The 27,173-nt window shown below is 41.1% G+C and overlaps 3 protein-coding genes across 3 annotated transcripts; all 3 read right to left on the bottom strand.

Annotated features, from left to right (window-relative positions):
• Positions 1-179: 179 nt before the first annotated feature.
• LOC133897621 (arogenate dehydratase/prephenate dehydratase 6, chloroplastic-like) lies at positions 180-1,959 on the bottom strand. The gene has a single exon (XM_062338414.1). It carries the CDS (start codon positions 1,833-1,835, stop codon positions 534-536), a length of 1,302 nt encoding a protein of 433 aa, XP_062194398.1. The 5' UTR covers positions 1,836-1,959; the 3' UTR covers positions 180-533.
• A 2,116-nt stretch (positions 1,960-4,075) lies between these two features.
• LOC133897600 (delta(14)-sterol reductase-like) lies at positions 4,076-9,516 on the bottom strand. Its single transcript, XM_062338387.1, has 13 exons — positions 9,412-9,516; positions 9,208-9,325; positions 9,045-9,115; positions 8,785-8,841; positions 6,950-7,041; positions 6,660-6,707; positions 5,807-5,927; positions 5,682-5,728; positions 5,450-5,531; positions 5,163-5,239; positions 4,949-5,068; positions 4,441-4,515; positions 4,076-4,362 (listed from the first exon to the last, which is right to left on the bottom strand). Exons 1-13 carry the CDS (start codon positions 9,451-9,453, stop codon positions 4,209-4,211), a joined length of 1,104 nt encoding a protein of 367 aa, XP_062194371.1. The 5' UTR covers positions 9,454-9,516; the 3' UTR covers positions 4,076-4,208.
• Positions 9,517-10,063: 547 nt separating this feature from the next.
• On the bottom strand, positions 10,064-25,402 carry LOC133896702 (nuclear pore complex protein GP210). Its single transcript, XM_062337294.1, has 36 exons — positions 25,095-25,402; positions 24,152-24,417; positions 23,419-23,588; positions 23,102-23,318; positions 22,390-22,736; positions 21,602-21,781; positions 21,324-21,462; positions 21,090-21,238; positions 20,014-20,125; positions 19,033-19,631; positions 18,799-18,922; positions 18,381-18,661; positions 18,101-18,220; positions 17,967-18,029; positions 17,675-17,866; positions 17,328-17,387; positions 17,184-17,252; positions 16,667-16,792; positions 16,473-16,592; positions 16,166-16,285; positions 15,927-16,082; positions 15,796-15,858; positions 15,603-15,730; positions 14,590-15,001; positions 13,894-13,996; positions 13,670-13,800; positions 13,414-13,485; positions 12,974-13,055; positions 12,558-12,665; positions 12,318-12,459; positions 11,677-11,760; positions 11,383-11,593; positions 11,249-11,303; positions 11,058-11,152; positions 10,911-10,971; positions 10,064-10,678 (listed from the first exon to the last, which is right to left on the bottom strand). Exons 1-36 carry the CDS (start codon positions 25,277-25,279, stop codon positions 10,320-10,322), a joined length of 5,901 nt encoding a protein of 1,966 aa, XP_062193278.1. The 5' UTR covers positions 25,280-25,402; the 3' UTR covers positions 10,064-10,319.
• Between the last annotated feature and the right edge of the window lie 1,771 nt (positions 25,403-27,173).

Raw genomic sequence — 27,173 nt, 5'->3', positions numbered from 1 at the left:
CGTCTCCATCCTCGAATCGTCACGCATCCTCCCAAATGCTAAATGGCCAATCCCGACAACACTACGGCCAAGATCACCAAACAGTAAACAACGCGCAGGGCAGTCAGCCAAGATCGCCATGTTTCTTCTGCTGACGAGGGAGAGAAGAAACAAGATGCAATTTTGATCACCCAAACATGTTTATTGTTCTAGAAAAAGAAATTGATTTTTGATGGTTTGATTCGATCTGTTCCAAGGTTTAAAGAAGAAAGAATATACATACATCCGCAGCCAGCGTACACATCTCCTGTAACAAAGGAGAAGCAAACAAGAACAATTTCCCTTCTCCCTCCAACCCTTTCCCGAATTTAATCAAGAAAAGAAAGAAAAAGCTAGCATCATGCAGGAGAAGACATTGGGTTCTTCTCCAAAGGAAAGGAAAAGGAAAGAACCAAACAACATTGGGTTCTTCTAATTTAATTAAAAGTGAAGTGTGGTGATCTTGACATGACCTGACGACTAGCTTAGCTCATCAGCTCCTCACCATTGCTGGGTTACCGATTGTCGATGCCATTGGCGATGCTAGACGATGATGGTGCAGCATCCCACGGCGTCATGTCCATGGGGTAGCTGCCGAGCACCCTGAGGAAGGAGGTGAACTCCTGGATCTCGGCGAGCGCGTTCTGCGCGCGGACGTCGGCCATGGACGCCTGGAAGTCGATGTAGAACATGTACTCGAAGTGCTTGGCCGTGCCGACGTTGGCGTCGTCCACGAGCCGGATGGGGCGGTGGCGGTGCGGCCGGCTCTCGATCTTGGTGAGGCTGATGTCCCTGAACGCGAAGGCGGAGAGCACCTTGAAGAGCATGGAGGTGCCATCCCTGTCGTGCGCGAACACGATGCTGGTCTTGAAGGGTCGGTCGGTGCGCGGGATGATGGGCTCCCGGGCGAGCATGACGAAGCGGGTAACGTTGCCAGCGTCGTCCTGGATGCCGTCGGCGAGGATCTGCAGGCCGTAGAGCTCGGCGGCGCGTGCGGAGGCGATGGCGGCGGTGTCGCGGAGCGCGCCCGCGGCGACGTGCTCGGCGGCGCCGGCGGTGTCGTCGAATGCCTCGCGCGCCACGTTGAGGCCCATGGCGTTGAGAGTGAGCTCGCACTGGGCCAGCGCCTGCGGGTGGGAGATGACGCGGGTGAGCAGCTCCTTGCGCACCCCCGGGAGCGCGAGGAGGCAGTGGTGAACGGGGAGCTGCACCTCGCCGACGATGTGGAGGCGGTGGCGGAGGAGGAGGTCGTAGTTGCGGTGGATGCTGCCGCCGAGCGAGTTCTCGACGGGAAGCACGGCGCGGTCGGCGATCCAGAGCTCGACGGCCTGGAAGGCGACCTCGAACTGGTCGCAGGGGATGGCGTCGCAACCCGGGTAGGCCTTGGCGGCGGCCGCCTCGCTGTAGGCCCCCGGGACCCCCTGGTACGCGACCCGCAGCTGGCTCCCGTGCATCGGCGCAGGGGAGAGATCGCTGATGCTCAGCGGACGCGGAAGGTTCGACAGGGGCACCAGATCCAGATCCAGCTCCGCCGGCGCCGGCGACTTCTCCGTCTCCAAGGGCGGCAAAGGCGGCGGCTTCTGCCCATTCACCCGTGGCGCCGGCTGTTTCTGCTGCCGGCCTCTGGTGGCATCAGAGTCGCCGCTGGTGTTGCTGGCGAGGATGGCGCGGGTAGTCTGCCAGTCGGCGCGGCCGAACGGGGTCGCGCACGGCCGGCACGCCAGCAGGCGCGCGGATCTGCTGCATCCGGCGGCGGCGGGGCGGATCAGCTGGTGGCGCGGCGCGGCGAAGAAGGCGTCCAGCACGGCGGCGTCCATCAAGGTGGGCGGCCTGGCTGGCTGGCGGATTTGCCCGTGTTTTGGGGGCGTTTCGTTGGGTTTGGTGGCAGCTGAGGTGAAGAGCGAGCCTGTCGTCTTCTTCTTCCAACCGTGTCGTCTGTGGCCGTGGCTGCGATTTTTTTAAATAATACTATTTTCTTGGGAAACTGTAAAAATATTAGTTAAATTAAAAATATTAGTTAAATTAAAAAACTGTAAGAATAGTTAGTGTGGCACATGTTCTACGTGTCGTAGATGATATTTAAATTTTTTATTTAATCTCACATGGCAATAATTTTTATATGAAAATTCTTCTCTTCAATGAGATCTATAATTTTATAGTTGAATTTTTTTTTCATTTGAATCTATTTATATGCTAAAATTTGTTATAAATTTTAGATCTGAAAAATTATATCTAAAACTACTAGCCGCCTTTTATGCATTTGATTCAAATTGAAAAATGTTCGACTAAAAAATTATAGATTTTTTCGATAGATATAATTTTTATATAAATACCATCTCTACCTAAAATTATATAAAAAATTATGAATTTTACTTTAAATATCGTTTGCGGATCTATTGGCACGCAGAGGGGCGACAGACCTACGGATCTACTTCCACGTAGGATGTTTGTACATAGAGTGCCGATAAGTCTTTAGTTGACACTTCACGTACCGACATATATCTTATTCTTACAATTTTACAAATATAATATTATTTATGTAATTTTTAGTAAAAATAATATTATTTAAAAAAAACTCCCGTGCTTGCCTTGTCTTTGGCCTTTTGCGTTGGCGGCGATGACGACGAGGCGATGGATAGATGGATGGGTAGGGACGCGGGAGGAAGTGGGGGACCGTCGGCGGAATCGGGCGGGTGGTTGGTGAAGCGGCTGCCGCTGTGGAAACCTCAAGCCGACAGCCGGAACGGAGTGTGGTGATGGCAGAACCAAAAGTAACGGTGTCGTGTCCCGGGCATTCGCAAAGGTGTAAAGCCACGTTTTGCCTTGGGTAATATAATACTTCATCTGTTTAAAAAGGTAGGTGTATTTTATTTTGAAAAAATCAACTTTTATGTATTTTAACTAATATTTAATTAAATTATAAAAATGTGCCATGTATAAAAAATATAGAACTAGATTCACAATTTAAAATGATTTTATATTATATAAAATTATAGCTATAAATGATATATTTTGTGAGAATCTTATTTAAAATCTAACTTTAAAGATCAAGCTAAAAAAACACGGCTACTATTTTTAAACTGAGAGAGTAATGTATAATAGGAGAGAAAGAAAGTATAAAATTACTACTAAGAAATAAATTTCTAATGTATGCACGCGTGCTGCTAGTTTATTAAAGTCTCCTAATATAATTAATTATCTCACATGATGATATCTTTCCTCTAAGATAGCTCAAAGAGCTAGTTTCTTCTTATATAAGATAAGCTATTTCTCTCTCCTCGTTAAACTCCTTGCCTCATCCGATTTTTGTTTACCTTAACACCTAATAGATGTATAAGAAACCAACACTAGAGAGTTCTCCGTACAAATTTGTGAAATATTCAGTACAACTCGCTACACGTGAAGACGAAGGACGCGTGATAACCTGCTTCCGTTTATCCAGAGCCCCAAAGATGATGACGAAACACAGAACACGACTGACGACACAAGTATAGAACTGGACGGCGAGTGAGGATGCATCCTTGGTTGCAATGTATTTTCTTTCTTTTTTACAGTGTGGAAAATGGAACACTGCAAAATGGAAACCGATGGAGCGCTGCTGATTCGCGTGCATTGCAAATGTCCACGAGGTTGTTGTTGGTCACCTAACACTTTCCATTTATCCACAAAATTTCCTTGTCTCTTTGATTAAACAGGCAGGAGCAAACGACGAGACCAACGACAGGCCTAACTTTTCATCTAGAGATCGTAACAGTCAACGGATACCAACTAGAAGCAAGGGCGGACTCACGTTAAAAGTAGGGGTGTATATGATACTAGATATTTTTTAGTTTTTCACTAATTTTATCATATATACCAGATCTATAAAACAGCTTATAACCTATAAGTGTGACATTCAAATCTGATCATTTTTATTCTGGATCCGTCGCTCCCTAAGGCCATCTCCAAGAGAGTCCTCAAATCTCCCTTTTCCAGTGCTACAGTATTTTGCGGTCTACTGTAGCACTGAAAATTCATCTACAGCAGATCCTCTATCTAGTACTACAGTGCTGCTACGTGATGATAAGAGTTATAAAACCTCCATTATCGGGAAAAAAAATGAAGACTCGCCAAGAGATCACCCGAGACCAGTACATAAGATTGAGTAGCGTAAGATCCACTGCTTCAGGCTCTACTGTGATGCCTCCTAATTAGTACACATAAGGTAGGATCCTCCAAGGCACAAGCTTGCAGTATTCCACCCAGATTTCCTTGTACTTCTTCGAGCACCTTGCTTCATCGCGTCTTTCCCTCCAGATGAGTAGAATGAGCAGGTAGGTGGGGTAGAAGTATGGGATCACAGAACTGCAACAACGGATTAAAGGTTATTCATACAAGTACCTCATTTGCTAAATGGAATTATGTCAGCAGATGATCAGTCACCTGGCTCCACAGGGCAAGCTGAATGAAAGTGCTAGCAGCAGATCTCCAAGGTAATTACAGTGCCTAGCGATGCCCCTGTGTTGGAGAGGAACAGGAGCTTTGTTATTTTAGACTCAAAACATCACCTTGGTCACTCTCAGATCAATAGAGAAGGGAACATCCAAAGTCTGAACAATTGAACATTTCTAGAAGAGTGTTCAATGATGGAAAAAATTATATAGATACACGTGCACCACACACAGGGCTTGCTACACTTGCCATAAACATCTTTAGGTGCCACTATGTTTCTAAGTCGAGAAAAAAAATCCATAACAATTATATTGTCTGCTGTCCCACATTTGCTTCTCTCGTTTTCCTTTTTTTTAAAACTCATGGGGATCAACTAAACCTTTGGGCATACGGTGTTAAAATAGTCAATAGCAAGCAAGGAAGACAATATCTAAAGATTATGTGATTAACAAAGGGGACATTAACATGCACGAGTTGCACAAGATGCATGCGCCCTTACCAGTAGCCGGATGCAAGTAGCTTTCCCCCAACAACTTTGGGAGGTTTACCCCATATAAGAGCTTTAGGGTCCTTCTTGAACACATGCTTTTGTTTGTTAGCTCCTCTGAACACCAGATAGCTGTGTGCCACATGATATAAAGCGTGGTGACGAGATCAGAATGCAGGAAACAGGTATAATGCAATAACAAGTTCTGGAGAAACAGCAAGATTACCCAATAAGGAAGATGAAGCAGTTAGGTACGGCAGCCAGTAGGGGCAGCTCCACTTTGTTTCTGAAAAGCCACCAGCCCTGGTCAATAAGTCATAAAATTTGCTGAATATTTTAAATGTCAACCTCCTGATTTAATGTAAGAGACAGCAACGATTTTACATCCTATAAATCTGACAATTGAGATATACATAAATCAAATTGATGCTAGGAAAATATACTGTGCCTAGGTATTCAATAGCACCATGGGTCAACATTTGCAATAGTGAAATATAAAGAAAATAAATATACCTGAATAGTGAAGGTGAAAGGAATGAAAACTAGATCACCAAACACCAGCATGAAACCCAGCCTTTCAGCAATAATGTCCCACCTGGAAATAGCAATGAGGAAAATCAGAGGAAGGGAAAGATGATAAAGTATTAAGCTTTATTCTCCCGCAAAAGATCTCAACATATTTTATTCAGGGATACTATTTAGATCATCTTTAATCTATTTACCACTGACAGCATGTCATACTTACGTTGAGGTCATGAATTCTTCATGGACGAAGTAATCTATAATATACCACTGCATGAACAAACATAATTAATTTCACAAATAATGGGTTAGAAGATGATCAAATATGAAGATGGTCCAGTCCAATACCGCACAAAAGAATTGGTAGAGAATGACCGAAAGGTTGACTGAACCAGCTAGATAGCTCTTTGCAAACAGAGAGAGGTTGATAAATAACCATGCCATCATCCCAGCCCTCACGAAGAAGAATCTGCAATGATTGAGAACATAATTATTATGAACATTTCATTCACCTCCAGTTATTTGTAGTGTGAGTGATAAATAATACAATACACATCACCAGGAAGGGAACAGTGCTTGGAGCTGGATGAATAGTTTACAGACAATACTAACTTGCATTCACGGTAACTGTCACTGCACATTAGCAATGAAGTCACCTGAGGAGACAATAAAGAGAGCAATCATACCGCATGTCTAACCTCAATGGCATTTTTAATCAGCATATATAACCTCAAAATGCTAGGCCAACATGTCATTTCTAATGGTAGAAAATCTAAAGAATGGCAAGTTTTTGTGACTCTATATCTTAAGTTAACTACATCAAATCAAATAGCTATGGCAGTGTGAAGTTAAGCTTGACTTTCACCAGACCCTCTACAATGTTGGAGATTCGCAGAATGTCAGCTCTAGCTCATTTCCAGCAATCAGTAGCACAATAAACAATCACTGAGCACTCCATTCAAGTCAACTAGGTATTCTCCATAGACTACAGGTATGAAATTAATTGAGGACAGTATTAGGTGATGGGAAGCTATCAATTTGTCAAAAGGGTCAAACAGATCATTAGTAAATCATATGAGTAGTAGTTACACCAACAACAAATAACAAAACTCTCTCTAGAACCCTGTTCCTATTTCGAAATTTCAATACAGCAACACGACATTTACGAAGCAAAAACACTAGAAAGAAATTGCTGACGTACTTGAGGTCAACTCCCATAAAATGAGGATTAAGTTGCACTCCCAGCCACCTGTTGAACAAAGTGATTAACATAACAATTGTCAGTGTTCACTACAAGATCACTGAAATCAAATACATCAACTATTTCCCTACATATTTGAAATGAAAGATATAACACATGAGAAATGATTATTTTTATCTGCTTGATATTTCAATATCAACAAGAATTTCTAGAGAAAAAATCTAAGTGTCAAAAAGAAGCCAGTCATTCTTTTTCTTTATGAGACACAAAATAGAGTTTCCTAGAAGTACCAATCTTGTATGAAGCTCCCACTAACATGTGGTTTCAAGGAAGAGCTCTTGTGGCGAGACTTTAAGCCGGCAAAATAGAGTGCAAAAGAGACCTGAAATCAGGGAATGACAAATGAGAGTCAATCAAATAGTTTTCAATATTTAATTGTGACTGGACACTACTAAATACTGCATGCTAAAAAAAATGAATGGTGCTAACCAATTTTTTGTTGGCATTTTAACATGATGAAACTAATGGAAATATTTCGTTCGGGATTGTCATCTCAAATCATTTTTTATGAATTTCTAGCCAAATTCAGGGCAGCTTATTCGTTTGGTAGATTTTCTGTTGTACCAAGTTATATTGACAGTCGGTTGACTAAAAGTGGGCAAACACGAGGCATACCCTTGACCAAGCAAAGTCAAATAGGGAAAATTAGCATTAGGGCCGTCGACATTTTGCTTGTCTTATACTCCGTCCAGTCACAAATACTTGACATTTTGGACAAGATCCGGTCAAGCTCTTGAAAGTTAGACTATCAAATAACTTTAAAAATATTTAGTTTGAAAACATGTAAATCATATGTGTAGATTTGTCTTGAAAGATACTTTCCTAATCTCATAAATTTATTAGATTTTATAAATATATTATAATAGAAAATAGTGGTCAAAGGTACACATCGGAGACCATGCCATGTCCAAAATGCCAAGTAGAGTAGTATTTTAAGACGTAACATTCCAGAATAAAAACTAACTCAATCCTTGACACTGAGGGTTACTGCTACATTGAAATTCCACAGGACCAGGTCTTGTCCCTCCAGAGCCTTCGATCTCCGGACCCCCTCGGGCCACCTCTCCGGCACGCACGTCGTCTTCCGAAGACTTGAAGCTACAGCCAATCCCTCAAGAGTCTTCGGCCTCCGGACTCAGTAGGAGGCTTTATCCCCGGAGGCTGTGAACCCCTTCGGGCCACCTCTCCGGCACGTACGTGACCTTCCGAAGACTCGAAGCTACAACAAGTCTCTCCAGAGTCTTCGGCCTTTGAACTCAGCAGGAGGCCTTATCCCCGGAGGCTGCGAACCCCTTCAGGTCACCCTTCCAGTGCCCATGCGGCCTTCCGAAGCCTAAAGACGCAACCGGCCTCCGGAGATAAAATCAAGGAAGAAATGACACCCCCTGCAGCCGACCTGACGCGAGGTGACGGGCGATTAATGCCGGTGCAAGTGGTGTTTATCCTGACACCCAGCGCGATGCAAGTCGTCTTGACACCCCCGACAGAGTGGCGCCAGACCGCAAGGCAACCGGCTCACCCCTCAGGGAGCAGGCACCACAATAGTTACCACGGTAGATATGTATCTTCTATGTAGGTAAAAAGTAGTTATCCAGGATAAGGCTCAGTAACTTGACTAGGTTCTAAATATTTTTATATCGTAATAACTTGTACATTAAGCTACGTATCACCCTATAAATAAGGGGTCGTGGTCATCTGGGAGAGGAGGAGGTCACAAGGAACACGCTCAACATAGCAAGGAGCACAATCACAAAGTCTTCCTGTGATATTCCCCCTAACTCAATCCATATTTTTACTATCAATACATTCGTGATGCTCTTTCCTCTCAAACTTCGTCTTCAAGCTCGAGTCTCCTCCTTAGAAGAAACTCTCACCGTACTTACTGAGACAAGACGAACTCTTACTTCAACATCAGGTCATTTGGTCAGACATTAAAAGGATTGGCAGCTCAATCAAATTGCACAAAGGTACAGCGAGAGCATCCAGGCCACCAAATACACATTAAGCAGTTAGAATCTTGATAAGCAGGTGCAGATGACATGGTAAGGTCTGAGGTGGCACCCACAAGGACACTAAAGATGAAGGTCGCTGAAAGCAGCTCGAGTCCCCTGTCAGCTACAACCTGCAAGCGTTGACAAATAATACGTTGATCAATTCCTCGTACCTAAGTGAATTCACAATGAGCATAACAACCATTAGCAATACAATATGGTCGTTCGGTCCTTGTTGAACCGGAGAGTATAAATAGCACGGCAAATGAACAGCTACATTTATGCTCACTACGCAAGGTACGGGGACTGAAGAAGCAAGCAGGCATGAGCTCACCGTTGGAGACATCCACCCCATGTAGACACCGAACGCCGAGAGCCCCAGCAGCAGCAAGAGCGAGAGCAAACCTGTGGGTCACGCACGCACGCATCAAGTGGGTGCGGGAGAATAACACGGTGCAATGTAGCTGGCTGCCCCGAGGATCCAGGGATCGGCGTACCGTTGCAGCGGTAGTGGAGGCGGGAGGAGTCAGGGAGGACGGCGCCGGCAACGAGCTTCCCGGGGAGGATGGCGCCCGCGGCGGCGAGGTAGGCCAGGTAGTCGAGGAGCACCACCACCTGTGCAGAGCGCACGTAGACAGTGAGAGATCCAGACCACGCGCAGCAGCAGCAGCAGCATCACCACTCGCGGAAGGAGGACCCACCGCGCTCCGGGAGGGCAGCAACGCGGGGAGGACGGCCTCCATTGTCCGTCGCCGCAGGGATCTGGAGAAAATCAGTGGATGGAGTGGGGGGACGACAGGAGACCGTCGTTGCTTAAAAAAATGGGATGGGGGGTAAATCGTGGGCTCGGCCCGGCCCAAGTTCAATCGTGGCTTTGTTTTATGTGACCGGCCTTTGTAATTTATGTTGCTTTAGATCATTAGATGGATGGATCACGTGATTTGATTTAACCAGTGGATCTAATCTATCTTGTTTTATGAGATTCCTATGTATTAGTGGGAAAAATATGCATGTTTGGATTTAAGTATTTAACTGGTGCACATATATGGAAGGACGTACAGTCACTAGTGTCTATAAAAATTCACCTCAACTGTTTGCCAAACAAAACAAGTACACCTGAAATGGGGAACCATCAAAACAAAAGATCCCGAGCTTCTGAGCGGCTGAGCCTGGACAGGCATCTACGGGTTCCTAGTTCTCCACTACTTAATTTGCAAGTCAGCAAGTGCATATTTCGGTCTTTCCACGTTGATAAAAGTCTTGCATTTCAAACGCCGTGCAGTTGATAACTTGGGCTCATAGTACAGGGAAATGACTGCCCGACTTATCAGCTAGGGCTCCAATGTCCCATGCTAGACAGAAGCACTCACTGTAAAATAAAAAATTCTTTAGATTCTCATGTACAGACATACGATTACAAAACCATCAGAACTAACAACAGAGTTGAACCAAAAGAGGATTTGCTGTCAGAAATTGAAAATTGACAGCAAATCCTCGCAGCATATGCATGCGCGTACAGGAATATTACAAGGCTCTACCATCTACGGTCTAGAACACCGAGGAAACGTTACAGCCAACCACCAGTCCGTCGCGACCTAGTTACCCTTGCTCAGTACGTGTTCTGAGGGTTGAATCGCCTCCTGGCGTCGCGCTTGTAGTACGGTGTATCGTCGATGGTCCTCCTCACGTATTCCATGAAAGGCTGGGGTGTACGAGGTGAGAGCTGACCGTTAGCTGGGGACGCAGGATCAGTCATCGCAGGACTGCCTGCTGCTGCTGGTGTTGTGGGAGCTGTGTGTCTCGATGCTGCCTGTCTGGTTGGTTTCTCCAGCGACTTCATGAAGAGCGCAACCGTAGCTATGGGTACAACAACGCATGTGAGGATAACAGCTAATGTGGTAAGGCCTGATGACGATGGCTCTGTTTCTCCCCCAGTATCATAGCTGATTTCAACTTCTTCAGTCTGGCCTGCAGATGGGGAAAAGAAAAATAGTAACGACCAGTCGACCACATTGCAATCAGCTTTGGTGAGCGAAACTTAAATCATGCATTAAAGAAGAAGCAGTTCGCTCAAATGACTTGGTTTGGAGCCTAAGATTACCAATCAACAGAAAGGTGGTTCAGCATGACAGTCAAATCAAGAGATCCAGGTAGCCAGCTTATTACTAGGATTCTTGCAAAGAAAGATTGAATAACATACCGGTGGCTGGAAGAACTATAGTGACCTTGTCCGAGAAAGGTTGCCTTTTGAGTGCTTCGACCTGCAAAAGGATGAAGCCAGTACATAACTACCTCTTGCCAGCATTACAATCGATCAGAAAATGCTGCACTGTCAATCGTGACTCACCCGATAAACAATTTGACTAGGAAGACCCTTGTTCTCATTTGTATCAACACGGCTAACTGACAGTAAATCTTTAGCACTCCAGAATAACTCAACATCTATAGCAGGATGATAACAACTCGAGCATCAGAAAAAAAAAAAAAGCATAGCCAAAGGTAAAGATCTATTCACACAAACGATAAGCTTTCTCATACCACTGTTCCCACCAATAGTAATGACACTATGATTGCTACTTGGAGTCAAACTTAACTGCATGAGATAGCCACCTTATAGTCAGTGGGAATAAAAAAGGGCGTCCAAGTGTAAGAGGGAAGGAGAGAGTAGCTACCTTCCCAGGTTCTTTAACGTAAAACCCTTTGACAAGCAGAGCATGTGCAGATCCTGTCACCTTCGGATCTTCTTTTAGATTTGCACGAACTAATATGTGTAAAAATCCTTCCATCGGGTTCAACTTCACAGGCCACAGCTGTGCAGGTGAATATGGATGAAATAGGCAGTAGGATTTCTTTGCAGCGTGATCACACCATGGCTCAACAAACCTAAGGGAGCAATAAAAAAAAATTAACTAAAAGATTCCGGAGGTAGAGGGAGTTGTGTGCCTAATGATGTGAAGGAAACATACCCAACAAAAGAAGGTTCAACCTGGCAATCAAATGGGACATTGATCTGACTCACAGAGGATCCAGTGCTGTGCCCAGTTGAATCACTTATTTCCAGAAGGGAAAGGAAAGGTTAGTCTAACATAAGTGAATTATCCAAATACAAAAAATATCTTAACTGCATTCCTCAGACCAGAGAGAGTTGCAGATACGTGTAAGAAACTCTCCAATACTTTTCAGCTTTCACTGCGACTACAATCCTACATTACAAGCCATATGCTGCTACCTCTTATATACATATATACATATTGTGCTTCTAGATTCAGATTAAAAAAAACTGCAAGCAAAAGGCACTTTTTCCTAAGAAAAAACTGCAGCAGCAAACTTATGAATATCAAAAGCGCCGTTTCAGGTTTTGGTAGTACGACCACCCATGTGCCTACTGTGCACGCAAATCAGTAGTAGCCTAATGTTTGTAGTATTCAATATTCCAATCTAGTATACCATAAATTCACATATGCTCATGAATCATGATGTAAAGACAAACACTGCTCATGATGTAAAGACAAACACAGTGCTCAGTAATATTAGAGTAGCTTCAGCTTTGACTATATTATAATCAACAAAAATGTGGAAGAAATATTATGACATGAGCATTACAAACCTGAATCCTACAGAGAACTTGTATCCATCAGGTGGGCCAGCAGCATTAGTCAGTGTCTCCGCAGGAGCATCAACAACTATCTGGTTCACCTTGAGCACAGTGATAGTTGTTTGCAGCTTTAGATTTGAACCTTTGAAGATTACTATTTAGAAAGGGAGAACTTATCAAAAGTAATAATCAAGAAAGAATGGCATCAAGTTGAAAATGTAATATACTTGGGCACGTGTATTCTTATGATACCTTCTGCTACACCTTCACCACGTGCCTGTGCTTCACCAGTTATTCGATTGACATGCACAACGTCTTCATTGGTACTCAACCAGTGACCAGATCCACGTATATCCATGCCTACAACAGTAGCATGGTTATGAAAATGTACAGTAACAAAGATTGACCACTCTGTTAGCCACCTAAATACTCAATAGTAAGTTGCTAGCAAGTATTAGCTGAAAACTACCTGCTATCACTCTCAACCATTTAATTTTTTTTTTCCAAAAGAGCAGAAGGTTCCGTTAAATAGAATGTAACATTTAAAGAGCAAAGACCATAAAAAGTTAAGATAAATTCAAATGATGAATCAAGGGGAACTTCCAGTACGAAAATATTAATATAATGGAAATAATTACTACTAAGAAAATTGGTTTCAGTGAACATACGGTCTCCAATAATGGTGAAGTTCAGGTGCTGGCCAGAATGAAGGACCACATCCCTAGGATACATTTGAGCACCAACAGATACCTATCAGGGTGAAACATGCACAGTAAAAATGAGTACTTCACTGCGTACATACAACTGAAAAAGGGTGAAAACAAGCTTCATTATTGTTTCTATGCTGTTTTGTCAGTTTAGTGGCACAGCCCAATACTGAAAGTGTATGCTGTTGGTGGTTTTGGTACACCGTACACAATACACAGAAGAACTGACTGCTCCAGAACAATGCTCACTAGTGTGTTTGGCACATAGAAATGAAACAGTCTACAGAACTACGTAGCTACAAAGTACCAAAAATAACCCATTTCATATTCAAGTTTGGGCAGCAATAAGTCCATAATGAATCAACATGAACTGACCCTGGGTATGCAACAAAGAACTTTACCATTATGAAATCTGCTTTCTTGGGAATATGGTTGACGTGCAGCCTTATAAGAGCTGTCCCGTGACCACTCGCCTTAAAAGATTAAAAAAAAAAAACACATCAATTCATTAATACAGTGTGCATAAAAGACTGAAGAGTTAAACATGCCCAAGCTTGAACTCTTATTATTGTAACAATATCCTGAATTGAGCAGAAACTCTTATTATTGTAACAATATCCTGAACTGAGCAGAACACCCATGTGCGCCACGACATACCTGAAGCACAAAACGTTCATGTGTGCCATATGTACCATTACCATCTTTTGGCGTGAGAATGGACACAACATCAGGATAATTTGTCTCAACCTTTACAGGGGCTACTCCATGTGCTTCACTGAAGATATAACCTGTTGAAAGGTCATACCAGATAAAACATGTGCAGTGAAATATCAAAGGACGGAAATGTTTGATACTGATAAAAGGAATGTTATAGATCTAACCTAATTCATCAGCATATTTTATATCCAATTCAATTCTATCATTTACGGAGAGATAGACAATCTGGATTGATGATTCTGCAGCAGCGACCCGTACTTGTGTAACCTGAACAAATAATGATCACACCATCAGCATATAAAAGGAAACATAAGGCATACGATTATTGCTTCACTTAAATGCACAGAGAAATCAAAGAAAAGTATAGTAGTAATCCCAGGACAAAAACGTTGCAGTCTAACACACAATGACAACCCTAATTTAGGCCTCGGATGTGATTAGCTTTAGGCTTCCTTTGGCATTGTGGAGGCATGGCTTTTTAGAAGTACTTCTGTTTTTCCCTTTGGGTCACACTAGTTAACTACCTCCATGTTTGAGCCAAAAAATTGGTAAAGATTTCCTGTAAGTATTTGATTCCATGGACAAGTAGGCTTTTCTGTTCCTCAATCATGAAGAGGGATTTACACAAGAATCAATTGTATTTTAGTTCTATAAAACCGTCCAGTTGCCATAAATGTAAGTGGCCTTTATGTCCGAAACGACTTAAATAATACTAAGGGTAATCTTATTATTTCAAGATACAGTTCAGAAGAAAAATGGAAGCAACAATAATACTATATCACGGTACAAAAGAAAGATATTCATAATCATATCTAGTACTCAGTGATATGCAGTAAAAAAATTGAGTTTCAGCATCCAACCTCAGCAACTCGTAGACATGCTGCTATTTCTGTTCTTCCAGTTGAGTGATCTTTTGCTTGAATACAATCAACTGCATTGCTCTCTCCAGTCCTAATTTTACTTCCATCAATTATGCTAGAATCTTGGATCACAGAACCACTTCTACCACTGCCCCTTAGCAGAGAGTACCCAACAGAACTCTCGAGGTCATGTGAATCTGGTTCCCCAAATGAATTCACTGATCTAGGCAAAAGGCCCGCAGTAGTGTAAAAGGGTGGGAATAACCATGTTATAGGAAGTCCAAGTGCTAGGGGAGGATCTGGTACCACCAGAATGGTCTTGGAGACATTGTAAGATACAACAGATCCAGAAGTTCCAGGTAGCAAGAAATCACAAGTAACTGAAATGGAAATTTTGGTTTTCCCAGCAGACCTGTCACAAGAGTTTTTAAAAAAAAACATATTAGGCCTCAGTTGTTGCTACCCGGTTTACTAAATACGTAAGGATGTTCCGTTATGTGTTTTAAGTTTTAACCAATATTTTTTGAACTAAAAAGAGCAACTTAATTTTTTTCATTAGGTTTTCAGATGGCCCTAAACCTAAAATCTGTGTTTATTTACCCAGAGTATCAACTGTGGTGCATAAGGCCAGACTGTTTCAACCCCTAGTCCCTATGGTGTTTGCATCAATCACTGGAGAGAGAGAGAGAGAGAGAGAGAGAGAGAGAGAGAGAGAGAGAGAGAGAGAGAGAGAGAGAGGCAAGAGCACCATGCTTGAAGAACAGATCGGCTGGAGCTTCTGAATAGGATTCCCGAGCCTCCACTAGTTTACAGCTAAAGTTACAAGAACGCTCCACAAACCAATATCTGGCTTAGCTAAACTAAACACTTTTTATTTCTGGAACAATGTTAGTTCCCTTTAATAGGACGATTGGGCAGCAACAAGAACCCTCCTTCACTAGGTTAAATGTTAGGGCACTCAGTAGTCAGTTCTACAGTCCATTGGAAATTAAATATATTGTTCCATGCAGTACCTTCCAATCACATGATTGATAAAAGCATTGCCACTGCCATTGGAAAACCATGGATAGTCTTTTCCTTCCAAATATAGCCCTTGATCAAGTCTGTATTGCCAAGATTTAGCTGATTGGAATGTTACCACCTAAGAGAGAATAATTTGTTAGTACAGATTAACTTTATACAAGGAAACAAGAGGAGTATTCTGACCTTCTCATCTGCTATCATCCAACTGTAACTTTGGCAAGTTTCATAGAAGGAAAATAGATCTCCCTGGAAAGCATTGTCAGGTTAAACGAGTAGCAAACATTAGCAAGATAAAAAACAGGATTTTAGCACACCTCAGGCAGAGAAGGATAAATTGGCATGCTACAACCAACACAAAGACGGTCACTTTGAGTATTCAATATCATAGCCACTGGGATATCCACTTCGACTCTTCCAAAAGCTTCACAGACGAAGGTACCTCCATTTGTCAAAACAGCGGCACGTACAGTCTAAATGGTGCAATGGTTAAGTACACTGAATGTATATCTAATCCAGATTCAGAAATAAATGATCTCAGAAGGGCATGACTTACAGAGTTCCCCACAGCCTTTGCAGATAGCTTTCCGGTAGCATTTTGAACTTCTACAATTTCCATGTCCAGACTTGAGTACTCAATTGAAACTCCAACTTTGGGACCACCTTTAACGGAAAGCTAAACAGGAGGAAGACAAAACTCAAGACCCATTTTGTTCTTCACATAAGTAAAACTAAAATGTTAATGAACTGGCAACAGCACATGCTAGCAGTTTGGCTATCCCCAAAAGAACATACAAATCTCGAGGGAATGTATTTATAGCTGGCACAAGTTTATAGAAAGAGATCAAGTTATTAACGATTACCACAAAAGAGGCGCCTGGAGTGAGGTAGATGTACTCAGGATGTATTTGTAGTGGTTTGTACACTTCCACCCTTACAACCTGACTCAAAACTCTTTGTCCAGAGTGTTGCTTAGTACTAACCTGAAATATCAGACATAATAAGGGGCATCAACCAATAAGCAACTGAAGCTAACATATATTTATTGTCAACTTACATAAAGAGATGTTATGCCAGCTTTTGCAGCTTTAATCGAAAATTTTGGCTCATCCATCAACTCATGTGGACTAATAAGATCCAGAATCTCATCACCAAGATGCAATTCAATGCCCATGTACTTGTACTGCAAATAATACAGCGAAATTAGCAAACTCAAAGAAATACAGCGGTGATTGGTAACTGTAACAACTCAAATGTGCAAAGACCAAAGGAAAAGAAAAATGACATTCAATTGATGCAGTATGAAGATTTGAAAAGGAAAAGGGATCGTGAAGACAAATAAAAAATGTACTTGCAGGATTGGACCAGCAAGATAACCGCTACGAGTTGATTGAATACAACTGCAAAAGGGAATCTTCAAAGACTACCAGCTAAAGATATGAGTTTGCTAAACCTAGAGTTAAGACAAATATAAATTACCAGAAAAAAAGTGTCCAAATGAAAAGGATATCAAATTTAAACAATAGTGGAGAAAAAACTGATGTAAGCGAATAGTGCCACCAGCGAGTAAGTACCTGAGAATCTCCAAATACTTGCCCATCTTGGGTGCCAGCCAAAATTTGAAAATCTTGTGTGCTTCCTTCCTAGAAACAAAAAAATATATATATATATATCATGTGAAGAAAATAAAATCACAATAAAAGAGCATATCCCAGTACCATAAGGCTCATGTGATCTTCTGCAATTATCTGAATCCAATCAACATTTGCAACTCTAACCTGAAATAGACAATACCACACAAGCTATTGTCAGTTTGAAATACAATGGAGTAAAAGGAATATTTGATGAGCGATAATCTGATGAGAGTTGATTTGTGAATAAAGGATGACAGGTATATACCATAAGTTATCATTATCCCAAGAGAAATGCTAAATAAAGCATGGCCATTTGACCAGTACAAACATGGTATGCAATAAGTGCACACGAGCTACGAAGGGTGCCTGGTTGACTTAAGTATAAAAAAATATTGGAGAGAATTGGGAAGAAAGGTGCCAAAGCAATGTACCAAAGAATGAATTGTTGCTCTAGGAGAAAGGCCAATATCCTGGATTGTCACAATAGCACTGCCTGAGCCTCTAGCACCAAGAATCAATTGAGAACACAGGGCTTTTCCTGGATGTCGAACAACTTGCACCACATGTGTGTCATTGGTAGAGGCATCTAGGGAGCATGTTCCACCACTGACAGTTAAGCTTTCCTGCAGCACAAATGCATAAGAGCACAAATAGCTAAGGGGAATTTAATTGTATTTTTTATCATGAAAAGGACTAAGAACCGAAGAAATGAGCATTACATACTTGTGCTTCAGGATGGAAAACTAGCAAGACATACTCTGGAGTGACTCTTAATGAAGAAACAATCTGTTTGAAACAAGTATCGAGTAAGATAATATCTATAGAACAATTCATGCAACTGAATCCAGTCAAATTACCTGCAACTGAATAGCATCTGTGAGACTATCATGTGCAGTTTGAAAAAACGTGTATTCTTCCTCATGAGTTCGGCCAGCAAATCTGGTAGAGAAGCCAATGACTGTAGCACGCACAGTGCACTGGAGGTTCAAACATTGAAAATGTGTAAAGTGAGACGTCCATATTTAAGGAGAAACAATGCTGCTGCAAATGCAAGATAATGCCAGGGGTGTAGATGTAAAAAATCAAGTTCAAAACAGTCACAGCCATGGGGCAATTTGTGATATGAACTATACTAACCAGTCCTGTTGAATTCTGTAGGACAAGAAACCTCTCCCAAGCTGACTCATCTAGCATTTCAGCAGCGTTGACTTCGTCAAAGTAAGCAAGCCCTTCACATCCAGTGACTTCCCATTTCAGGCAAAGAGAAGATGAATTGGCAAAAAATCTTCCATTTTCATGAATACCCACAGCAGCTAGACGTATGCTTCTTCCGTTTGAGATTACAACAGGAGATGTTTGCAGTCTATCAGGACCACGGTCACCTTTGCTTGCGGCTTCCAAAATATCAATTCGATTTTCTGTTGAGGTGTCAAAATTGAAAGATACCCCCATTTAGTAGGCTTCGCAGAATGAAGGAAAACAATAAAAAAATCATCAAGACATGTTGTAATTTAAGAACCAAACTGGCTTATTAATGAAAAGAACAACAAAGTACCATTTTCATTCGCTATCACTGTTATTGCTGAAGGAAAGTCGCAAACAACAGCAAACTCTGATTTGGCTATAGCAGGAACGGGATGATCTTTCCCAATCATGTTTCCACGTGAGAACAGCAGTTTCTAGGAAAGGTACATTAAATTGAATGTATTAAGCAGTGAAGCAATGCATTAGCATTGATGGCAACATCTGTGCATAAATGGAAATGGAAATGCCCATTCGAAGTACTTACATAGCTCACTTTGCTTTGGCAAGATACTTGGTATAGTCCACTAGATAACTTTTGCACAGCAGCAGAACTAATAATTTGATTTTTAGATTCACCAATAGCATCAACTGTTTCAACAAAATCGACCACTTGGTCCCACCGTTCAGGCCCTCCAAAGAGAAAAACATTCATTGTTGATCCAGGAACTAAGTACAGCTCCTTGGGAGAGTTGCTAACCATGTTCTGAATCCTACTATGTATTCCAGATAAGTCAAACCAGTACCCACCAAATTGATTTCCATTCCCCCCTTGAAGAACCACAAGAGGATAATATGCAGAAATTTTTGAAGTTGCCTTCAGAAAAATAGGTCCAGTAAATGTCTCAAAATCAGAATCTGAATCAAACGAGAACGTTGCAACTATTGTGGCTCGACCAGCAGCAGATGCATTTAGTGATATCCAGGCACAAGGATTGCCATTTTGACCCCAAGAACGAGAATTATGTTTTAGGTCCTTGATGCTCGAAGCCTCAGTGGTGTTAAGAATTTGAAAGGACTCATTCTCAGATAGTAGACTCCATCTTATAAAAGCATTAAAATGGTCACATCGTGAGAAAGAGTGTCCTGCAGAGAGAAACATCAAAAACAGTAATTAGAACAGGACAGTTTGTAAACAAAAATGAAGTAATTACTGATCTTCATGCTACAAAACAGATGAAGTTTAGCGCAAACTTGTTACAAAATAGATGAAAAATTATGGTTTGTAAGGTTGAGTCTCTTTTAATTGCACCCCTGTATTAATCACACTATTTACTGCAGTTGCAGACAGAGTATGAGAGAGGAATTAGCAGGAGAGATTACAGTATGAGAGGAAAACATGGAATGGTCAATGAAAGGTACATAGCGTTCTTGTACTATTATCATTTTGTAAGATGCCTGCTACTTGCTAAACTTCATCTATGTTGTAACAGAGGTAGTAATATCTAGTTCAAGTCATGTGAACCACCATTAAATGTTTTTAGTGCCACAGCAGTATGAAGTCGTGTTCCAACAGGCACCTCCACAGGAAAGACTGGCAAGATAGACAACATTGAAGGAGTGGATACTTCAACAATGATCTACATTACCAAGCAGATAAAATGAGTTAACAAGAGTTATGATAGAATATTATGATTGTAAAGAAAATAGTTCACTCAAAATAAAATAAAGAAACTAGAACCTCATGCACCATGAAATAAAATGAATCCTGGAATGAAACTACAAATAGAGTAAACAGTAATCAATTATGGGATATGCACATTCAGTTATTTGACCACATGAGTGAGTGCATAAGTAAATTACAGCGTGTGATCGTGGTGTTTGTATCTTTATGAACATGAACTAGTGAAGATACATGCTTGCGTGGAAAACACAGGTTCAATAACTTTGTTGCATCTACATCTGGCAACTCAATGAAGGTGCATTGCCTCCTAAATTAGATGCAAATTTCCAAATTGAGCTATGTCACGATTAGACTCATCTCATAAGATGCTTGCCCAAAAGAAAAGGCATCAGGCAAACAATTGCAACAGAAAAAAACAGTGCGTATATGTTAGATGTATTTCAGGCTTACAGTCATTATACATCTACCAGTAGAGTTTTGGATATCCACATTCCATTGGATACAAGTAGAGCAGTATGTTTGGCCTATTTTTGCTACTAGAGTGGCAGTAACCATTTCATCTATAAATGACTAGCTTTGAGATTAGATGACCAGGTAGGTGCACTACAAAGGAAGCAAGCAAAAAAAGGGCAAAAGAAATTCTTTAAGAAGTTTGAGGTTATTAGTACTCAGCGCTACATAACAGGAAGTTCAAAGTATAAACCTCACAGATCACAAGTAACTCAATACTATGTAATGGGAACTGAACTAATTAAATAACATATAGGCACACTATGTGTCATTCTTCAATCATGCTGACCTGAATTACTACATGGTGTGTCAAAGCTGAGCTTAAACTTTTAAAGTAAGTAGAGGTGTACAGTAAAAGCAAAGAATTCAGGAGATTAGGATAACTATGAAAAGAAATTAGAGAGACGAACCTCATCAAAATTCAGGAAATCAAACACAGAAACTACTCTGATGACAGCTTGACCAGGCTTTTCAGCACGTACAATACATGAGTCAGACACAGAAGCAACACGTTCATCAGAGGAAAATAACTTGTAGTCATCCCGTGTCTTACCACAACCTTCAGATGAATGCAAGACAATATCAATCAAGTCAAATTGCAAACCAAAAGTGGGTAAAGAATATGAAGATATGACAATAATAACCTCCAATCGCCTTCAGTTCAACTTTCTGATAAACTCCAGGAACCCAGGGAAGGTGAATAACATTGGAGTTCTCCAATCCTTCATCCCAGAATGCCTTCACCTTACTACAAACGTTAACTTCTTGCAGAAGATTGAGAACCTAACATGGAATGTGCCAATCATGTAATCAGCAAACCATGATGCCTTGATGGTGCAACTCCCAAAATCATCCAAATAACCTCTATGTACAAGCAAGCTCCACATCAAGAAACAAGATAGTACACATGTGTTGATTGTACCTTTGCTGGTCCAGATGCCTCTGTTCGGTAAGTTAAGGAAGCAACTAAATTTCCTTTCCCCTGGGAAACAGGACTTAGCAATCTAGAAGTTAGAACTTCATAGGAACCTATAGAATCGTTTGACACCTGCGATAAGTTCCAGAATTCCACCGTACTACTCTCCATTTTAAGCTCATTTTCCTACCAGCAAAAGAAAAACATCAATAAACAGAAGAAATTTCCATGCAGATAGCAATATCTGAACAAAAAAGGATTCCGCCCATAACCAAACTGCTCACATGGATGCAAATATTTGGTGTGAATATGCGCTACACAAGTGTTGTGCACTACACAGTACACATGTGTGATGCATGACTGCACCAGTCATCTGCATGAACCAATGGAGTGTGATTATTATGGGGAATGCATCTTGAGGCAGCCACTTGTGATGTCCCATGTGATTTAAGTGCTCAAGGTATTGAGATATGCACACCGATCAGTGAAACCCACGCATTGCAAGTGAACAGAAATGTATTTATGTTCAGGCGGTGTTTTTTGAGTTTTTGTGCTAAATATTACAGGATCAGAAAATGATCTTTCCCTTGCATCATGTGCCGCATGATGATTCATGGAATTGGGAAGCTGGAAGCATATGCATACAGTTCTACAGGTCATCTGTAAATTAACTTTGGAGATAATTTCCAAGAATGTTTCTGCAGATCAAATCATCATATGTGTACTATCCATATATCCAATAGTAAGTAAAATATACAGACAGCAAGGAATCAAATTCATCAGATGAATATTACCTTTGTAATAGATATCTCCCTAGCATCAAATCCCTCTGCAAATGCTTTCGCAAGGACCATGTATTTTTGTCCAGGAAAAACATACCAAACATTTGAGGATGGAATATGTGTTGTCCCATAAAGATGGGCAGAATCATCCATAGTAGGAATCAGATAAAGGAAGAGTGACCGGGGAATAACAACGTGTACAGATGATACTTGTTCATGACCAGAAACTCTTGTGTCTTCAACAACAACCTCAGTAAAACCCAGACTCAAGGCATGTAAGATACCCAAGGAACTATCCACTTGGGCCACAGAAGAGTTTGTCGCATGCCATCGATGATATTGCGATGGTAAATTAACCACTAGTGAAAAAATAGAAATGGAAAGGATCTGTTAGTTTAGTGGCATACATGCACTAAAGAAAGTGCAGGCAGAAAAATTCCAACATCAATAGATGCCATTAAACCACAGTACAGCATCTAAAACTGGATATTTTAACACCAATGTCTTTAAAAAATTGTTATTTTTTTCTGAACAATACAGCGTCTAAAACTGAATCCCATATATTTTATGTAAATAATTCCAAATAATTGTGATTCTCTTCTGGTTTATTTTATTATATGATATGGCACAACAATTCATTTCCATCGCTAACCACAATTAATTTACATTACTTAGACAGTTGGATGTCAAACAATGACAAAACTCAATCTGTTAGAGAAAGTACCTTGAGCAACTTTTTGTCGAAAAACCTTGAGTTTAAACTTCACCAAAACACCAATAGTCATAAGGACTGGCGATGGTGGCTCTAGTGACATAGCTTCAGCAACAGTCAATGTAATTGTGTCAATCACATGCTCAAAGTGAGGCTCAAATAACTGAGCTGTAACAACCTCTTGGCCAATCTCAATACCCTTCACCACAAAGAAATCTGAACAAAGATTCTGCACAAGTACAGCAACAAAATTTAAAACAAGCATTCTTATGTAATTGAAGAGTGGTCAAGGTAATTGGAAAACAAGAGGCATACATATTATAACATACCTTGTCCTCTAGCTCAATACGTATATTCATATCACCACAAAAGCCACTACAGTCACTTAAATGTGTTTCTTTCAGTGGAATATGAACAAGATGATGGCTACTGTTATCAAGCAACATCGGGGAAAGCTGCCACAGAAACTGTAATCCCACCAACGATGAGAATACATTTTCTGAACCAAAAGAAACCAAATTAAGTACGTTAAAATGAAAGAAAAAGCAGTGCCAGCAAAATTATGAGAAGTGGTCCATCTGAAAGAAAGGCTCAAAGCAACTATTTTTTAATGACTGATCCACAAGGAAGTTCTTAAACCAACAAGAACCCAGTGAAGTTAACCAATTTAAGAAGAAACCCAAACGTATTGCAAACCAATAATTGACAAACTATGAGCTCAAGAAATGTAATCAGTAAAGAGACAAATCACATGGAAAAAAAGGAATATACAAACATACTATGCTACTTATTAATCCACATAAAACTGACTTCATGAATAATTGGAAATTTGGACGGCTCCACAAACAGTAAGAAAACTGATAGTCCATCAGCAATTCAGCATTATTCAAAATATTTTGTAATGCATAAAAAAAGCAGTACCACTGTTTACAGGTACTTTAATGTAAGAAGTGGGGCGGTAATGACACTTTCTATTATGATAGTTCATCTATCCATAAGAAATATGTGAAGAGAGCCTTCAAGAATAAAACTATGGCAACTTTCTTTAACAAGATGGATTACCTTCATCATCAAAGGCATGAACACGCAACGTGGCAACTTCATCTAGGTCAATTTTTACAGCATGGTGGAAAATCCTGATACGAGAGATCTTGTCAACGAAAACTTTGCAGTGTATCGTGATTCCACTGATAATATCAGTTGCATAAACAGAAGTCTCCCTCCGTCCGTTGTAAGGGGCAATTGAAGTCAAACGAGCACTAGTCGAGCATCTGCTACTGTCATTGTACTCTGGTTTAACAGAAATAATATCATGATGATCCCATGACCTGTAAACAAAAGAAAGTATACACTTTAACCTCCTCATGTCGTGAATTGAAAATTGTAGATAACTTGATATGCCAACACAGGACTTAAGCATGGTCCAGAAACAGATTCCAAACTGTCAAACATCCTTGTGCAACTGTCTACAGACGCATGCACAAAGAACAATAGTTTGCCAGACCAGTTAATATGCACTTGAAACCTATTGCTTCTCAACAAACGTGTATGGCATGAACCAACTAAGCGCAAATATTCAATGCCACTGAAAAATGTGAGCCTCGCTCCTCACCGGCGTAGTCAGTAGTCACTAACTTAATCCAAGGCGTATAGCAATGACAGAAAGAGCTGCAGGGTTGTGTTCACGCTCACAAACATGGCAACTCAGTCGGTCCAAGTAAGAGAGCAAAAATACAGTTCCAAACCATAATCGAACCGAGCAATGCTGTGGCTTCACCAGGAACAGGATCACATCGGGTCACCCAGTAACAATCTCAAGCATGCGACCAAGCGCATGAAGCAATCACGGCACAAAAACATCTCAAATCGCTAACCGCGGTAATAACCACGCCTAGATCCACTCCACAGAGCACAGGCAGCAGAGTACATCGCCGAACGGCACTCCACAGTGAGCGATCACGCACCAGACGAAGTAAAATAGAGGGCGAACGCTTCAGAAGCATACCAGGAAAAGCAGCCATCCCCGCCGATGAGGCGGTACTCAACGGGCTTGGTCATCCGCGAGGGCAGCAGCACGCTCAGGTCCGCCATGTGGGGCCCGCCCGCCATGGAGGTAGCGACCGGCGGCGCCGAGGCGCACAGTGCCACCACCACCGCCAAAACCGCCGCAGCGGCCGGCGGCCACCCCATCGCCGCCGCGAAGCTTCTGGAACTTCTCTGGAGGCTGGCCGCTAAACCCTAGTTAGAGAGGAGGAGAAGGGGGGAGGGCTTTAGCAAGCACAAGGTAGCTTTGCGGCGAATGGAGGAGGGAGGGGGAACGATATGCGAAAAGCGTGCTCCCCTTTCTGCCCTTTGGGTTTACCGTGGTAAGCCTGCGTAATTAGGGCAGGTTAAAGATTCACGAGCGAGTTTAACAACTAATATATGGCAAATAGGGTAGGTTAAAGATCTCCGAGGGAGTTTAACAACTAATGTATAAAAAATCTTTTATGTAAATTAGTAAACAGATATAAATATAAGCAGTGAACGTCGTCTATCCGATCCCATCAATTGAGGGGTTATTTTCCTCTATTAGTGGGATAGTAAGATGATCGTAATCTTTGGATGAGTCGGATGAACAATATTCGTTGTTCGCAAGTTTACACTTATTTGCTTAAAGATTTTCCCTATGTATAAAAAGATATTAATATTTGCACATGAAAAAATTATTATATCTGTAATGAAAAATACTTTCATATTAATAACTTTAGATAGCAAGTACTTAGGAAAAACAATGGTCAAAGATTTACATTAAAGATCGAACCAATGTCATAAATAATAGGTAGGACAAACAGAGGAGTAATTAGGAAAAGATTAATAAAGAGCGAAATGGAAACTATGGTAATACCTAACAGCCCCATTAGTCATTTTAAAACAAGAACAATAATGGCTACGTGCCCAAACCTGCATTTGGTGGTGAATTTTTTTTCAATTTTTGCTATTATAAGATATCAAACGATTGAAAATAGGACGTGCTTACAGTCGATAGCTTAAGGGGTTGTTTGTTTTACGTTGCTTTTGGTTTCTGCTTCTATCAAAAGCTTAGAAACCAGAAGCGTAAATAAACGAGTTTATTGAAAAGTGGTTTCTGAAGAAGCTAGAGATCTATTTCTGAGGAAATGAATTAGAAGTTGAGAAACTAACTGAGAGTAAATTTTCTGAGAAATAGTGTGCTGAGAAGCTAAGAAATTATTGTAAAATCCAACAGCAACTTTTTAGAAAAGTCAAAAGCAAAACCTAAACAAACAAACCCTTAGGTAAGCTCAGGATTTGGAGAGGGGTTATGGGGTCTGCAAGATTTTCTCAGGGCTGCTCGGGCCCGTGGTGGCTGGACCAATAGTGGGACGTAATGTGGCATGACGGTGGCTCTCTGTACCCATCCTCATTTAACTATTGGAGAGGAATTTTATAAGGATCGGGACCCAATAAAAACATAAAATTGAATTATAGTTAATTCTTTCTACATATTTATCACGTGTCCATAATATAAATAAATAACTTATCGATGCATAAGAGGATAAACTAATACCATATGAATTAAGTATTATATATTAGATTAAAAAAATGAGAGTTATCTACACTATGACAATATTTCACCGGAACTTGCTGTAGGATCAATGATACCGACTAGAGAGGGGTGAATAGGTGGTTTTGAAACTAATTGCAATGCAATCAATAAAACTTGCGGAATTTAAACTAATGATCACAAAAGCAATAAGTAGAATAACTAGAGCTAAAGAGAAAGCTTGCAAATTTAAGAGACAAGCAATAATTCAATGTCTAGGAATAAGTTACTTAAGACAAATGCTTGAAAGAAGATATCACAACAAAAGTAGAATTGCTCAAAGAATACAAAGGAATTTTTTTTCCGTGGTATCGGTGATTTGTCGATCACCCCTAATCCATGTTGAGGTGAGTTCAAGCTACAATCCACTTCTCTATCAAGTGTCAAATCTCGCAAGAGAAAAGACTCACTCGGGGCAACTTGATCTTAAACCGGAATTGACAAGAACTACTCAAACCTCGTTAGCACTAGAGATGCACT

The sequence above is a fragment of the Phragmites australis genome, chromosome 17 (assembly GCF_958298935.1).
Source record: "Phragmites australis chromosome 17, lpPhrAust1.1, whole genome shotgun sequence".
In the NCBI taxonomy this organism is placed as follows: Eukaryota; Viridiplantae; Streptophyta; class Magnoliopsida; order Poales; family Poaceae; genus Phragmites; species Phragmites australis.
The sequence above is the reverse complement of the archived record's forward strand: the minus strand, read 5'-3'. Positions and strand labels throughout refer to the sequence as shown.